This window comes from Panthera onca, chromosome B2, assembly GCF_046562875.1.
Source record: "Panthera onca isolate mPanOnc1 chromosome B2, mPanOnc1 haplotype 2, whole genome shotgun sequence".
In the NCBI taxonomy this organism is placed as follows: Eukaryota; Metazoa; Chordata; class Mammalia; order Carnivora; family Felidae; genus Panthera; species Panthera onca.
The window spans coordinates 25,332,793-25,347,972 of record NC_138343.1 but is presented as its reverse complement, the minus strand read 5'-3'; the positions used below and the strand labels follow the sequence as shown (position 1 = coordinate 25,347,972).

Sequence of the window (15,180 nt, the reverse complement as noted above, 5' to 3'; positions counted from 1 at the left end):
AAGTGTGTGCCCTTCAGCAGTGTGCATCTGTTTCTATACCTCTGTTTCCCTGTGTGTAAGATGGTGATGATACCTGTCATTTGTTTGTACATTTAAGATTTAATAGGAGCTCAGTATGCAGTAGCTGCCACTTCTGTGGGTGGAATGCTACTGTGGGTTCAGGTGATCAGGGGCCCGAGGAGACAGCTGGGGTGTGGCTTGTGAGTAGGTCAGTGGCAAGCTGCCCTTGACCCGATTTTCAGCACCATTGTCAGTACAGGTGTGTGGGTGTATTAGCGTTCTCCAGAGAAACAGAACCAATAGGATACACATAACACACACACACACAGGGGCTCCTGGGTGGCTCGGTTGGGTGTCTGACTTCAGTTCAGCTCATGATCTCACAGTCCGTGAGTTCGGGCCCCGTGTCAGGCTCTGTGCTGACAGCTCAGAGCCAGGAGCCTGCTTCGGGTTCTGTGTCTCCCTCTCTCTTTCTCTGCCCCTCCCCTGCTCATGCTCTGTCTCTCTCTCAAAAATAAATAAAAACATTTAAAAAAATTAAAAAAAATAACACACAGGTTGATTTACTGTATGGGATAGGAATTGGCTCGTGAAATTATGGAAGCTGAGAAGTCCAAGATCTTCAGTGGGCAAGCTGGAACATCTAGCAAACTGGAGACCTGAGAGAGCTAATGGTGTGTTTCCAGTGTGACCGAAGGCCTGAGAACCAGAAAGAGTCAGTGTTTCAGTTTGAGTCCAAAAGCAAGAAAAAGTTGATGTCTCAGTTTGAAGGCAGTCAGGCAGGAAGCATTTCCTCTTAACTGGGGGAGGATCAGCCTTTTTCTTCTATTCAGACCTTCAGCTGATTGGATGTGGCCCACCTATATCAGGGAGGACAATCTACTTCACTGAATTCTAATGATTTAAATGTTAATCTCATCCAAAAACACCCTCACAAAAACACCTGGAACAATGTTTGATCAAATATCTGGGCATCCACAGCTCAGTCAAGTTTACACATAAAACCAACCATCACAGTGGGGAGGGCAAAGGTACAGGCATTCTCCACAGAGGTCTTGGCCTGTGGTAGGTTCGCTGGAGGATGTGTCAGCAGGCTGGCAGTGAGGGTACACGTGATTAGGTTGTCTAGGCAGTGGGCCAGGTTCTGTCCTCTGACTCATGGAAGGGAAGAAGAGAGGAAGGGACTTCTCTCTGTAGCTTCCTGGGCTCTTCAAGTCTGGCCATCAGAGGTCAGATGGCCCCAGACCTCCAGTGCAGGCCAGGAGGAGATGCACATGAGCGGGGGTGAGATGAATTGACCTAGGTGACAGAGATTCATGCTGAGGACAAAGGTTTGTTTTTAGCTCTGTGGTAAAGTGAGCCAGGTTACTGGGAGTAGGTGGACAGTAAGCAGGGATGGCTGCCTTGGCTTCCACTTCTAGGCCAACCCCAAATTTGTGACAGGGGAGGGGAGATGTGCCCTCCCCTCTAACTGCCCCGGATGACTTTCTCTCTAGCTCTCCCCATCCCTTCCTCCTGCAGGTGCTCCCTCTAGTGCCTCATCTCTAACTGCTTGCTGCTGGGGTTGAAGGGAAAGCAATCAGCTCAAGATCCCACTTAGGGTCAGGTTACAAGATTAACTCCAAACAGGATTAGGCTCATCCTTACAAAGCTGAATCCTTTGCATTGTAGCGAGAGTGGGGTCTCATCCTTTCTAGACAAGACTTACCATGACATGTTGTAAAATCTCTCCAACTGGAGTGGATTGTGTTAGCCAAATGTAAATAAATTATGCTCCCAAGTCAGAGCATTTCATTAATATGCCATACATAATTAGAACCTTTGTAAGGACTTTTGCACATTGTAAAGTACAATTCAATAAGAATAAGAAAATAATAGCAAACATTTATTGGTCACTGTGTGCCTAGAGATCCCGTACTATGAGCCTCATATGCATTTTGTCATCAGAATAATCCTATGGGGGTAGATGCTGTTACTCATCCCCCTTTTCCAGATGAGGAATTGTGGTTTCAGGAGATGAAGTAACTTGCTAGTATAGATCCCATTTTGATTAGACTGGACATGTCCTGACCCCATACTGCCCATACCTTTAACCCTGTGGTATCACCTCCAATAACATGCAGCTGTGACCCAAAGAAAGCTCTCAGTCCAGTCAGAAGGCCCCTACTTGGCCCTTGTAATCCCAATCCCCCAGGTTTGGCAAGGCTTGTGTCTCCACACACGAGTTACAAGCATCCATCTGGTAGACCCTGATAGCCCAGAGGGGTCTGTTCCTAGCTGTGGCATTACTAGAAAAACAGCCTCTGAGGAAGTTTTGTTTCTTTCTAATGCTTGAGACAAGGTTGCATTTGAGAGAAGAAACTTCTCAGCAAGACCTCTACTTCCACCTTTCCCAAACATCTACTTGGGCCTGGCCGCCCTCCGGCTGAGAGGAGAGAGCCTGCTGGGGAAGATGCAGGCTGGGAGGCCATGCTCTACACCCCTGCTTTACCAGCTTGAAGGGAATTATGGCCCATCCATTATCACCCTTTTCTTAGATGGGGTCTCTAAAAGGAACAGAGAGGGCGCCTGGGTGGCTCAGTCGGTTGAGCCTCTGACTTCGGCTCAGGTCATGATCTCATAGTTTGTGAGTTGGAGACCTGCATCAGGTTCACTGCTGTCAGCACAGAGCCTGCTTCGGATCCTTTGTTCTTCTCTCCCTGTGTCCCCCCCCCCATGCTCATGCTGTCTCTCTCAAAATAAAGAACATAATAAATAGATGGATGGATAGATCGATAGCAAGCAGAGAATAAAGAATTGAAAGGGGATGTTGTTGGCAGCCAGGTTTGGATGGCCTGGGGAGGAATGCCTGAAAGAGAGAAGGCCTCCCTGTGAGTCACATTGCTCTCCAGTTTTCATAGGGGAAGAGCTCCAGGTACAAAGAACGACTACTTTGGTTTTTGGTTAAAACAGAAATGCTCAGACTTAACTAACAACTTTATGGGTTCATATATAATGTAGAGGTTTATCATATCCAAAGTGAAGGAAAAAACTATAGTGCATTACTTATTGCCTGTTCCTGTCTGTAGCTCTCCGAGCTTAACTTGAAAGCTGTAGAAGGTTAGACTGAGGAAGGAGAGGTAATATAGTGGGGCCAGCATGTTTCTCCTTCGTCACCTCATCTGTGAAGAGCATCCTGGAAGGAGTGTTCTCAAGCAGAGGTAAAACCACCACTGAATTTACACTGTGGGATTAGACACATTTCTGTTGCTGAGAAGATCTAGAGTCACATCTCTTTTTCTAAAGGAGCCAAATGCAGGCAGGAGCCGGCCCCAGCAAGCAGGAGGCCCCTTCATTTCCAGCTGAGCCATGTGTTTGATTGTGGGGGACTTGCTACTGATTTTCCTGGAAAATGTGGTTGTTTGAAAACACAGAGCATGGGATTCGTTCCTTTTGTTATTTGGGTGAGAAGCTCCCTCAGCAGTACACTGCTACATTGCCTTGACATCTACATATTTATGCCTGTCCAGGTGACTGTTCCCAAAGAGGTACACTTGGTAAGTGTTAAGTGTAGTGAATCCTATGTCAGACCTAAAGGCCAAGGATATACTAAGGATCTTGAAATGACCTCCAAAATGTATCAAGGAGAAGAGCAATTTTCTTCATAACCCCATCCATCCACCCACCTATCCACAGTCCAGTGCAGTTCTGAATGTAGATGCCTCAAAACAGGCCTCCACTATTTTTAATGAAGGGGACCTAGTTTTTCTTTACCTGAGACCTATAGAGATTACCAATGAATAGTGCAGGAGCACTGAGGCTAAAAAAAAGAAGAGATTCACAGTAGGTGTCTCTCCTTCCTTGGGAATCCTGAGAAAATTGTAGCAACAGGGCAGAGCATATGATAACCAGCTTGACTACCCACGAAGGAAAATGTCCAGCTTTGGCAGGTCGGGGTCCCTCTGCTTCAGAGTTCAGTTAGCATACATTCAGTTTAGCCTAGACATGTCCTTCTATGACCTTTCAGTATCCTTGCAGTTTGTTATTTTCTGCCTTCTAAAAATGGAGACCCTGAGCATCCCTGCAAGCCCTTGTTCCTTGTGTAGCACAACTGGGGTCCTGTCTTTGTGGTTGGTGCAGCTTATCCTTTATTTCCTGAACCACATTAAAATTGAATTTGGAGTGTTCTGGCTATTAATGGCATTATTAGCTTTCCCCATGGCCTCAGAAAGATGCCAACAATATATCCTTTTTCGAGTAGATTATCATGTGTATCTACATACACCTACCTCACACCCAGTGTGGTGGAGTTGCAGGGGGCCCAACATTGTCCAAGGACAGCTCTATTCCCCAGCTCCTTTTCCCTGCAAATCCTCCTTAGTGCTCACTGAAGTTCTTAGAGCTCTCAAACCCCAGTTGTTGAAAGGTCAGAGAATTAGGCAATGTAGTAACTGGCATTTTGCCCCAGTATGACCCTTTTAATGTCCCTATTGTTACTGTATATAAAATAGCTTGAACTTTTGCTTATATCCTAAAAGCTTTGTTTAAAACTTTTATTATTTCTGCGCTTTTATAGCCAATAAATGCAGAACTCAGAGAAGACTGCTTTTATTAAAGAAATTGCAACCAGCCACATTTGACCAAAAGCTTATTGAAAGAAGTCTCATGAGCACAGTGAGGTTTGCCACAAGACATGTTGTGACAGCTGCAGAACAAAGTGTTGCTGATGCCGCCTCCAGCTGCCCTCACAATCCTAAGGAACACTTAACTTGCCCTTTGTCTGGTGGCTTGTATCCAGACTTAGTCAATCCTCCAAAAATGACTGGGTGATTTTGAGCCTTAAACAACAGGCTGGTGGGGGCTGTGATTTCTGATTTGGGCTTTCACTGTAGGAAACCCCAAGAAGCTCACCTGTTCCAATCCAGTGGAGTCTGGACATTTCGTATTTTTATCATCTCCTCAACCTTCTCTCTTAAAGTCAACCTTATTAAAATGGATTTTTTTTCTCCCTAGGTAACGACCAAATCACATCCCCCACTCTCATCAGATTTAAAGTCAAACTCTTTGTTACAGGATACAGTTCCAAATTCCAGTTGCCATGTGTGTGCTCTGTTAAGTCAACGCCCAAGAAGCTTTCACCCTTAAGTCTATATTCGGAGAAAGTTTGTATTACGTATCTTATGTTTTCTCCCCAATAGTAGTCACGAAAAGAAGGGGCGGTTTTCCACTTCAGATTTTCATGAAATGTTAGAAAGGGTAAGAGTTTGACTAAATTGTGTGCCATTAATCATAAGTGCTTTTTTTTTTTTTTTAGGTTTCATTTGATGCCAGAAGGCAAACACAACCTGCATCTACGTTTTGCAAATGAATTCAATAAGTTAGCAGAAGACTTCTTACAATAAAAATGCCCACTGCTGGGAGCTGGGCATTCCTTAGTGTGGGGCTTCAGCCTGTTGCCACCTGTGAAACACACCCGTCACACCTCACCTCCATGCTTTCTACTCCCTGCAAAGTACTCTCAGACATACACAAATAATGACCTATTAAAACGTCTTCTAGGGGCATCTGGGTGGCTCAGTGGATTAAGTGTCTGCTTCTGGATTTCAGCTCAGGTCACGATCTTGTGGTTCATGAGTTCGAGCCCTGCATCCTGCTCTGTGCTGACAGCTCAGAGCCTGCTTGGGATACTTTCTCTCTGCCCCTCCTCCCCTCATACTCCCTCTAAATAAATGAATAAACACAAACAAACTTAAAGTCTTGTAGCTATAAAGCCTACAAAAATTAGATCTGATTTTTTAAACATTAAGTTGTGAATTCTACCATTAGTTAAAATAAATTCTGGTTGTGATTTACTTTCTCTCATATCTTAGGTGAAGCATTTGGAGTATTTATCACTGTTATTTCAGGGTACATTGAATCTTGAATTTATGCTGTACTTTTTATCTGAGAGGTACAAGTTTTCACTGGTCTTTTTACTTATGTTTATCACATTGTTCAAAGCAGAGAAACACGACCCTCCATACTACGTTTTCACAAGGGTTGCTGGAACTACAGCAAGTAAGGTAGGAAGGTTTGCTTTGTCCTTAAATCTCAATTCACTCCTGGACATGTTTACTGGATTCATTTACTTTAATACTTGGGGTCAGTGAAAATGAAAAATATGTCTTTATATCTGTCTTTATTAAAAGAGCAGAGAAGCCATTAACTTAAAAATACTTAACAAAAATCCAATTTTGTTAAGATGACTAAACCCAGAAGCATTTACTGGAAGGGCACCTGGTGGCTCAGTCATGAGCTCACTGTTCTGGGTGTTGAGCCTGGTATCCAGTTCTGCATTAACAGTGCAGAGCCTGCTTGGAATCCTCTCTCCCTCTCCCTCTGCCCCTCCACCACTTGTGCGCACGCTCTCTCTCAAATAAATATTAAAAAAGAAAAAAAAAAAAGATAAGATATAGTGAGTTAAAAACCAAAAAAAGCATTTAGTGGAATAAAAATTACCTGAAAGGAAAAAAGAGACCACAAAGTTTTAGACACATGCTTTTTTATTAGTATAGATATCTTAGACAATACTGTAATTTTTAGGAGTTCCACATTATTACATCAACAGTGTGAATTTCTGACAGAGGCAAAACTGAGCACCATAGTATACAAATAGAAAGACCATGCTTGATTGAGGACAACAGAAGTTCACTAAAGATGCACGATGTATTTGAGAAGTCCTTAAGCCTCGTCCTCGCCCTCCTCCTCCTCGAACTCGCCCTGCTCGTCGGCCGTGGCGTCCTGGTACTGCTGGTACTCGGACACCAGGTCGTTCATGTTGCTCTCGGCCTCGGTGAACTCCATCTCATCCATGCCCTCGCCCGTGTACCAGTGCAGGAAGGCCTTGCGCCGGAACATGGCCGTGAACTGCTCCGAGATGCGCTTGAACAGCTCCTGGATGGCCGTGCTGTTGCCGATGAAGGTGGCCGACATCTTGAGGCCGCGCGGCGGGATGTCGCACACGGCCGTCTTCACGTTGTTGGGGATCCACTCGACGAAGTAGCTGCTGTTCTTGTTCTGCACGTTGAGCATCTGCTCGTCCACCTCCTTCATGGACATGCGGCCGCGGAAGATGGCAGCCACGGTCAGGTAGCGGCCGTGGCGCGGGTCGCACGCGGCCATCATGTTCTTGGAGTCGAACATCTGCTGGGTCAGCTCGGGCACCGTGAGCGCGCGGTACTGCTGGCTGCCCCGGCTGGTGAGCGGCGCGAAGCCGGGCATGAAGAAGTGCAGGCGCGGGAAGGGCACCATGTTCACGGCCAGCTTGCGCAGGTCGGCGTTCAGCTGGCCCGGGAAGCGCAGGCAGGTGGTGACCCCGCTCATGGTGGCCGACACCAGGTGGTTGAGGTCGCCGTACGTGGGGGTGGTCAGTTTCAGGGTGCGGAAGCAGATGTCGTACAGCGCCTCGTTGTCAATGGAGTAGGTTTCATCTGTGTTCTCCACCAGCTGGTGCACCGACAGGGTGGCGTTGTAGGGCTCGACCACCGTATCTGACACCTTGGGCGAGGGCATGACGCTGAAGGTGTTCATGATGCGGTCGGGGTACTCCTCCCGGATCTTGCTGATGAGCAGGGTGCCCATCCCAGACCCTGTGCCGCCCCCCAGCGAGTGGGTCAGCTGGAAGCCCTGCAGACAGTCACAGCTTTCTGATTCCTTCCTCACCACGTCCAGGACCGAGTCGACCAGCTCAGCTCCCTCTGTGTAGTGGCCCTTTGCCCAGTTGTTTCCAGCACCGCTCTGGCCTGCCAGAGGGAAAGGAGAATATTAGACACTAAAACATAAGGATATCTGAATTCTTTCATTTTGACTATAGACTAATCTTGGAATTGCAGATTCTTCTCTTTTAGATATGCTTTCTTACAGAAAATTTTCTATACATCCATGATCTTCAAAAACACTGGAGATCATAAGCAAGTTTATTCATATGGAGTTATTAACTGATCAAGAAGACGGTTTAACAAAACCCAACTGGTTTTAAAATTAGGAACAGGAAGCTTCTGTGAATAGGTTTAATAAACAGGCAAGGGCAAGGGTACAATATGATCCAAAAAGAAGATGGGCTCCAAGCTGCTGTCTCCACTTCTGGTCACAACCTGTGCCTTTGGCCTTTGGCTTCCTGAAGTGGTTACCTGCTGTCTCAGGCCCTCTGACATTACCGGCAGCCTGTTAACCTTCCCGTTGGAAGGTTCATCACTGTTCAGTATTCTTTACTGCCACGGGCTGCTCTGTAGTAGGAGCACCATAGAAGCCCTCTGCAGGCTGACAGCTCTTTGAGCTGCCCAGAGAGGGGCCAGAGAAGTGGCCAGGACCCAAGGCTGTCCATGGACACACAATCTCCACCTTAGCATTCAGCACCAAGAACGATGATTTCCACAGTGTTGAGAAAGGAGACTCACTGAGCCATTTGCCATGGATCAGGACTACATACCGAACACGAAGTTGTCTGGCCTGAAGATCTGGCCAAATGGTCCAGACCTGACCGAGTCCATGGTGCCTGGCTCCAGATCCACCAGGATGGCCCGAGGTACGTATTTGTTACCTGTGGGGAACAGAGCCAGACTTAGACCTGCAGTGGGCAAGGGAATCACAGGCAAGACTGTGCTCTATGTGCCTTTCACGGCAGAATCATTAGAGAAAATTCTAGCATCTGAGGCAAAAGTGAGCAGAGGTGCTTTTCTGCTTTAAAAGAGATGATGGCATGCTTAGTCATGGCAAACATGCAGGAGTCGTAAGGAACCATAAAGTGTATTTTTGCCAGTTGACATTTAAAATGAATGCAAGAAGCATGTCTTTGGCATTTGTATGTTCCTAGCACATTCCGTCTGCCACGGTATGCAAAGCAAGGTTGACTGGGCAAAAAAACAAAACCAAACAAAAAACACTGAAATAATCACCAGCAGCTTCGTTGTAGTACACATTGATTCTCTCCAGCTGCAAGTCACTGTCTCCATGGTAACTGCCAGTGGGGTCGATCCCATGCTCATCACTGATGACCTCCCAAAACTGGGGAGAAAAAAAAAAAACCACATGATGGCCTAGCATCCTAAACATCAAGAAGGATGGCCCTTTTCTCCCTGTCGTGTCCTTGGAACAGTGGCCATTGTGGTCAGACAGTGGAGGAGTCCTATGGCCGCAAGCCCCTGTTCCTCCAGCAGCTGCTGCAGAGGGGCTTGGAAATCTGCAGAGCATCGGCCATATTATGGCGACAGACTGCAAAGCTGGGAAGGGCACTGAACCAGGAGGGTGAGCCCAGCAGATCCCCTTCTAGGGAAAGCTATGGATGCTGGGGAGGCCATCACCCCCAGGCAGGGCTGAATGTCACAGCATCCCAGCTGATGGACGGGTCCTGCCAGCCAGGACCAAGGACCTCTTGGACCCCGCCCTGAGAGACTGCCTCCAGGGATCAATGTCTCCTGGCGCAAACCCCACCCAGCCCTCCAGGCAGCACAGTTTTCTACCACTGACATCCTGTGGCCTGTCGCCCCTGCCCCCAGCAGGGGATGGTTGGGGAAGGGCAGGCAGGAGGAATCTGGGAGCCCGACTGGGGACAGTGGCCAGAGCAGGGCACGCTGAGGGCACAGGCTCCATTGTGAATTTGCAGCAGGAAAGGGGGCGGGGAGGTTGGGGTGGGCAATATGGCGGTTCTGAAAGAGACCACGTCCTTGTCCAGGCGCCCGCCCACACCCTTGCACCACGCTGGCTCCTGCCTCGCCCACTGCGGTGGGAAGTCCCTGCCCCAGGACGGTCACCTGCCGCCTTCCAGACAGGAAGTCAGACTCTGACATTATGTATCATCACGTCCAGATGGTGCTCATATTAGGGAAATTATCTAACATCCTCGTCTTTGTAACCCGACAAGAAGTCTCTCTAGCTTGTCACCCCAATGACATTGCATTTTTTTCATTCAAACTATAGAGGAAAATAAACAAATTGAATTCCACATGAGGCCACTGGATTAATAAGACCTCTGCCCCTGCCCAAATTTCGGAGAGTAATACATCCAGGGTAATGTCGACAACGTCTGGCAGAAAGGCCGTGTCCGAGGAAATTTCAAAAGGCCTTGATTAAAGGCACACACAACTGCGTCGCCGCGCGCATCGTGGCAGGTTGTGTGGCTTCCTGGGCCCCACCCGGCGGCCGCGCCGAGAATGTGCCACCCGGCCGGCGGGCTACCGCCGCCTCCCCCCGGCCCCTGCCCTGCACCCTGGGGTCCCGCCGCGCCTGACCCGGGTCCGCACCCTCGGGGCCTGCCGCCCCCTGCCCAGCCCCTGCCGGGCGGTGCGCCCACCTTGGCGCCGATCTGGTTGCCGCACTGGCCCGCCTGGATGTGCACGATCTCGCGCATGGTGCCGGCTGCGGAGAGGGTGGAGGCGCTGGCCCTCGGAGCTGGTGCACCGCGCGACCGGCGGACTCCGCAGCAGAGACCAGTCGCCGCCCCCCAGGCCAGCCTTTTATATGGGGGGACTGGTCCCCTCCCCGGTCTGGCCTGCGATGACGTAATGGAGGGCGGGGCTGGGGGCGGCGCCGCGGGGACTGCGGCACCGCGAGGGGGAGCTGGGGCGCGGTGCGAGGTGCGGGGGCGCTCCGGCCTGACTGCTGACTGCAGGGAGGGCGCCCGGCACCTTCGTCTGGCGGCCAAGGGCGGTGTCGCGGCATCGGGCCCAGCCAGCCGCGGTCGGCTCGATCCACGGACGCTGCCCCACCCTTGAACTGGGTCCTTCAGTAAACTGCATCCACACCCACCTTTCCACTCTGGATACCCGAGAGGGGCTGGAAACCTGGGTCGCGGAACCAGGGGGAGGGGCTGCCTCCAAAAGGGGTCCTCGCCTCCTCGGAAGGGTGAGAGGCAACGAGTACCCTTTGGAGTAGGGAGACTAGAAGTGATAGTGGGCTCTCGGTCTGTTCGCTAAGCTTTCCTGCCTGCCTCTCTAGGCAGGGTCCCCGAGTCCCGGCCGCGTTCTCTTTCTATTTAGGGTGGAATTCGCAGCTAGTCTAAACGAGGGGAGGGGGCGCAGGGTGGGGAAGAGTGAGGGGTTTCTCGGTGAGAGCAGATGGGAACTGTGTTCAAGGAAACCAAGGATGGCAGGGTGGCATTTTCCTTCTACTTGTGAGGAAGGTGGTTGGTTTGGGAGGGTGCTGGATTTGCCTCAGTCTGCTTTGGGTCTTCTTCATAAAAACCACTTAAATGTGGAAAATTCTGCGTGTGAGAGTGCGTGTCAGAGAGGGTATTCTAGCCACACATCAGCCCAGGTATGTGTGCCTTGCATTCAGTATGTCACCTGGAGCTCACCGCAGCCTTATAGAGCTGCCCAGTCTGGTTCAAAGGCCACCAGCCACGTGTGACTACTAAACACTTGAAATGTAGGTAGTTTAAATTGAGATGTGCTTTAAGTGTAAGTATTCACTGGATTTCGTGGACTGGGCACGTTAAAAGGCTGTAAAATATTCCATTACTACTTTTGTATATTGATTACATATCAAAATATTGTGGATCTATTTTTAAAATTAATTTCACTCATTTTTCTTTACCTTTTTAAATGACTGCTGCACTAGTAGTGACTACTGGAAAAATTTGTTACCTTTGTGACTCATGTGGTATTTCTATTGAACAGCCCTGTTCTAGAGTAAATGTAATGACTCTCCCAATTTCGCAGCTTGGAAAAGGAGGCTCAAAGAGCTGACTAGCTACAAAGCTAATAAGTGAGGACATCTAGATTCCTTCTACAAAGACAAAGCCCAGGTGAGTTTTAAAGGCTTGGTCAGGTTGACGTAACACCCAATCTTAATTATTCTCAAAGATGATCCTGAACATTGGGCTAGGTGAGCAGGGACCTGGGGACTGTTTTTGTTTCCCTGCACATACTCCTTTTCCTCTCTGGGGCCAGTTTCTCCAACTATAAAATGATGATAATTATAGGTGCCCTGCAGCCAGCTTTGTGAGTAGGAAATGAGAAGCTCTATATGAAAGCAGGTCAAGTTTATGGAGCAAAACTGCCCCCCATAAAACCAAGCTGATGCTGTCGTTATAAGTAGGAAGCCTGCTTGCCATGTTAATAGTGGGCATATATCAGAGGCGGGCAGTGCCATGGCTTCATCATGCCTGCTTTAAGAAGCCAGTCCTTTGGGGTCCTCTCAGAACCAGTCAGGTGCCTGATGCCCTGTCTCAGAAGGGGATGGGTTTCCTAGGCTCTCTCCTCCCCTCCCTCCCCTTGCAGATGGGCCCCCAGTACACAGTCCATCCCACTGATGCTGTTGCCAGGTTCCTAAGGCCTGGCCTCCTACCTTCTCCCCATGTCTGCCTCCAGCTAGGACATCTTGGACTCTTCATGACCAGCCAAGCTTGGTCCCCTCCAGAGAATGGCCCTGCCCCAGGTAACTTCACCAATAGCACAGTGCCACAAAGATTTTCAGGAGATAATTGCCTCTGGCCTTGTTGTTGCCTTCAAGATGGGGACTTGGGGCCAAATAGCAGAAGATGTGACCTGATAGGACCTTACTGGGGACATGGGACCCTGACAGGGGTGCTTTTCCCTACCTGTGGAGGGCTAGATCACCCTCACGGATGGTGCCCCCTCTGCTTTGTTTTGGTTGGGTCCTTAAGCACATCACCTACCTTCTCTGAGCCTCTGTTACCATATCTGAAACATGGAAATCTGTTTTTGTTATGTTGTGTATGTGAGACACAATGTGAGCTGGACGTTTAGTGAACATGCAGTCAATAAATAAATGACAACATTGATTACAGCAGGCCCAGGCACATGAGGACTGCCCGTGGATTACTGGCAACAAATGTCCTTGGCCGAGGCTCCCTCCTCCCGCCACCCAGTCTGCACCCAGCCTGCTTTCTCCTCTGCTCACTCCTCCCCCAGTCCCCGCCCCTGTTGTCTGTTGGAATATAATCAAAGAAGCACACAGGCAGATTTTTAAATAATGCCTGCCCAGCCTCAGGTGACTCATCCGATGGCTGTGAGCTCCAACTCTCCTCCATGTGGGCGTCGCCAGCACCACCACATTGGCACACAGCAAAGCTATGCTGCACAGCACCCATGTAGATGATAACAGGGGGAAACGAGGCCCACTGATCCTCCCTTTCCCTGGAATAGGCTTTTGGCAAGCTTTGGGGAAAGGTGGTTTTCTCCCCTACGCTCCTGTATAAAAAGGAGCAGATCTTCTGGCTGTTGGGCAGGGTGGTGGGGGAGGAGAGCCAACATCCTCCTGCCACCTGTCATTTCCTGCTTTGGACTTGATGTCACTGTCGAGTGTTTGAGCCATCCCTGCCCTGAAGGCACTTTGGGGTGATGATGACAAAATTCAGACTGGAAAGGAAAGGAATGAATTCCCAGTAGAAGGCCGGGCCGGGCCTGCATTTTACAGAGGGACTCAGGATCTCACGTTTTGCTCTGCTGGGCTGTTCTTATTTCCTGCCTTCCATGAGAGGAGTCTTGTGAAAGCACCCTGGAGATGTGGGATGATGATGAACATTGCTCTCAGTGGATGCCATTTCTAACGCGACACATGTGATCTGGTTGAGAGAGATTTAATTGGGATTCTGAAATTTTGAACATCAGTAGAATAATGAAAACCCAAGAGCCATTCCAGCAGTAAAGTTGTATGAATTATTCTGGAACAGCCTCACAGTGTATTTGTTTGTGTCCTCAGAGGAGGTCCAGGGGACAAAGCACTTCCACTTCTCTTTCCTGTGAAACTCGTCTAAAATAGCCTTGCCTGCTATATGTGTGCTGTGAGCACACATCTTCAAGCTTTTGAATAAAAGCATTTCTTTATGAAGATGGAGGAAATTTACTTAAAGCACCTAAAGTGCTTCCTCTTTATAAAGACCACCTAGGTGTCAGTTGATCATCCTACTCTTGATTTTAGCTCAGGACATGATCCCAGGGTTGTGGGGTCCAGCTCTGCACCTAGTGTGGAGCCCACTTAAGATTCTCTCTCTCCCCCTGCCCCTCTCCCCTGCTCGTGCTCTCTCTCTCTAAAATAAAAATAAATAGGGGCACCTGGGTGTCTCAGTCGGTTAAGCATCTGACTCTTGGTTTCCTCTCAGGTTATAATCTCACGGTTTGTGAGTTTGAGCCCCGTGTCAGGCACCGCTCTGATAGCATGGAGCCTGCTTGGGATTCTCTCTCTCTCCCTCTCTCTCATCCCTCCCCTGGTCACTCTCTCTCTCAAAATAAATAAATTTTTTAAAATTAGTAAAATAAAAATAAATAAAATAAATAAAAATAAAAAATTAAAAGACTGCTTAAAGTATAAATAGTCTGAGCCCCAATTTAACTTACTTTGAAAATGTCATTTCCACCACATTATAGTTTATAAATGTTTGCGCCAGATAATAATAATTTGGAGTAAATATATGGCAATGTTTTTTAGCCCCTCCTAGAATGTTTCATTCCCAGTATGTGTTACTTTTACTAGAATTGTCAATCTGGACCTTTCAAAATAGAAAACAACAAATATGTGTGTGTGTATGTATGTGTGTGTGTGTGTATAATATACACATACATTATATACACATATAGATTTTATTATGGTAAGAAAACTTATTTTACATATTCATATTTTCTGACTACAAAATTAGAAATTTTAGAAAATACTAAAGAACATTGAGTGTCTTTCTACCCTTCTCTGTATGTGCTTTTCTTCTTCCTTTTCCTGGTCATTCGGGTGTTTCTGTTTGTTCTTTTTTAACATCATTTCAGTTACGTTCCCCTTGGACATTAGAAATGAAGAAATACTATATTTTCTTATGCCACGACCTAAATCACAGTCTTACAAATTCTCAAACATATGTAACCTTCTCCCAACTGTTACCATTTTCCCCATAATCTAGAGCATCTGGAACATACCAGATTCTCCAAACAAACTCTGCTTCACACACCCAGGGCTGTTCACATGACTGGAATGAATTTCCCCCCATTCAGCCCACTCCCACATTGCCTGGATGGAATTAAGAGCACAGGCCCTGGATGGAGTGGGTGCAAATCCTTACTCTAACACTCATTAGCTGTGTGACTGAAAGTTACTTAACCTCTCTGTGCTTCAATTGCTTCATCAGTAAAGTGGTAATCATAATAGCACCTACTTCTTAGAGTTGCTACAAGGACCAAATGAATTAATATGTGAAAGCAATTAGAATACACCTGCCCC

The 15,180-nt window shown here is 48.0% G+C and overlaps 2 protein-coding genes and 1 long non-coding RNA gene across 5 annotated transcripts in view; 2 read left to right on the top strand and 1 right to left on the bottom strand.

The window, feature by feature from the left end:
- BPHL (biphenyl hydrolase like) overlaps positions 1-5,831 on the top strand; it is a 38,795-nt gene extending 32,964 nt beyond the window's left edge. For all 3 annotated transcript variants that reach the window (XM_078446680.2, XM_078446677.2, XM_078446679.2), the window contains exon 7: positions 5,294-5,831. In XM_078446680.2, coding sequence (XP_078302806.1) covers positions 5,294-5,347 — 54 coding nt within the window. In that variant the 3' untranslated portion in view covers positions 5,348-5,831. The remainder of the gene's footprint in view (positions 1-5,293) is intronic.
- Positions 5,832-6,503: 672 nt separating this feature from the next.
- Positions 6,504-10,463, bottom strand: TUBB2A (tubulin beta 2A class IIa). The gene is made up of 4 exons (XM_078446676.2): positions 10,307-10,463; positions 8,913-9,021; positions 8,447-8,557; positions 6,504-7,760 (listed from the first exon to the last, which is right to left on the bottom strand). Exons 1-4 carry the CDS (start codon positions 10,361-10,363, stop codon positions 6,700-6,702), a joined length of 1,338 nt encoding a protein of 445 aa, XP_078302802.1. The 5' UTR covers positions 10,364-10,463; the 3' UTR covers positions 6,504-6,699.
- A 200-nt stretch (positions 10,464-10,663) lies between these two features.
- LOC145715488 (uncharacterized) lies at positions 10,664-14,149 on the top strand. The gene is made up of 3 exons (XR_014137695.1): positions 10,664-10,857; positions 11,673-11,758; positions 12,328-14,149. It is a non-coding gene; the product is annotated as an uncharacterized LOC145715488 (long non-coding RNA).
- Positions 14,150-15,180: the final 1,031 nt, after the last annotated feature.

Bases quoted from the DNA above. Each gene is read 5' to 3' on its own strand.
- TUBB2A (XM_078446676.2), bottom strand. From the start codon at position 10,363: ATGCGCGAGATCGTGCACATCCAGGCGGGCCAGTGCGGCAACCAGATC. The intron at 9,022-10,306 runs GTGGGCGCACCG...TTTTCTCCCCAG, and splicing joins GCAACCAGATCGGCGCCAAG to TTTTGGGAGGTCATCAGTGA. The intron at 8,558-8,912 runs GTGATTATTTCA...TGTTCCCCACAG, and splicing joins GTACTACAACGAAGCTGCTG to GTAACAAATACGTACCTCGG.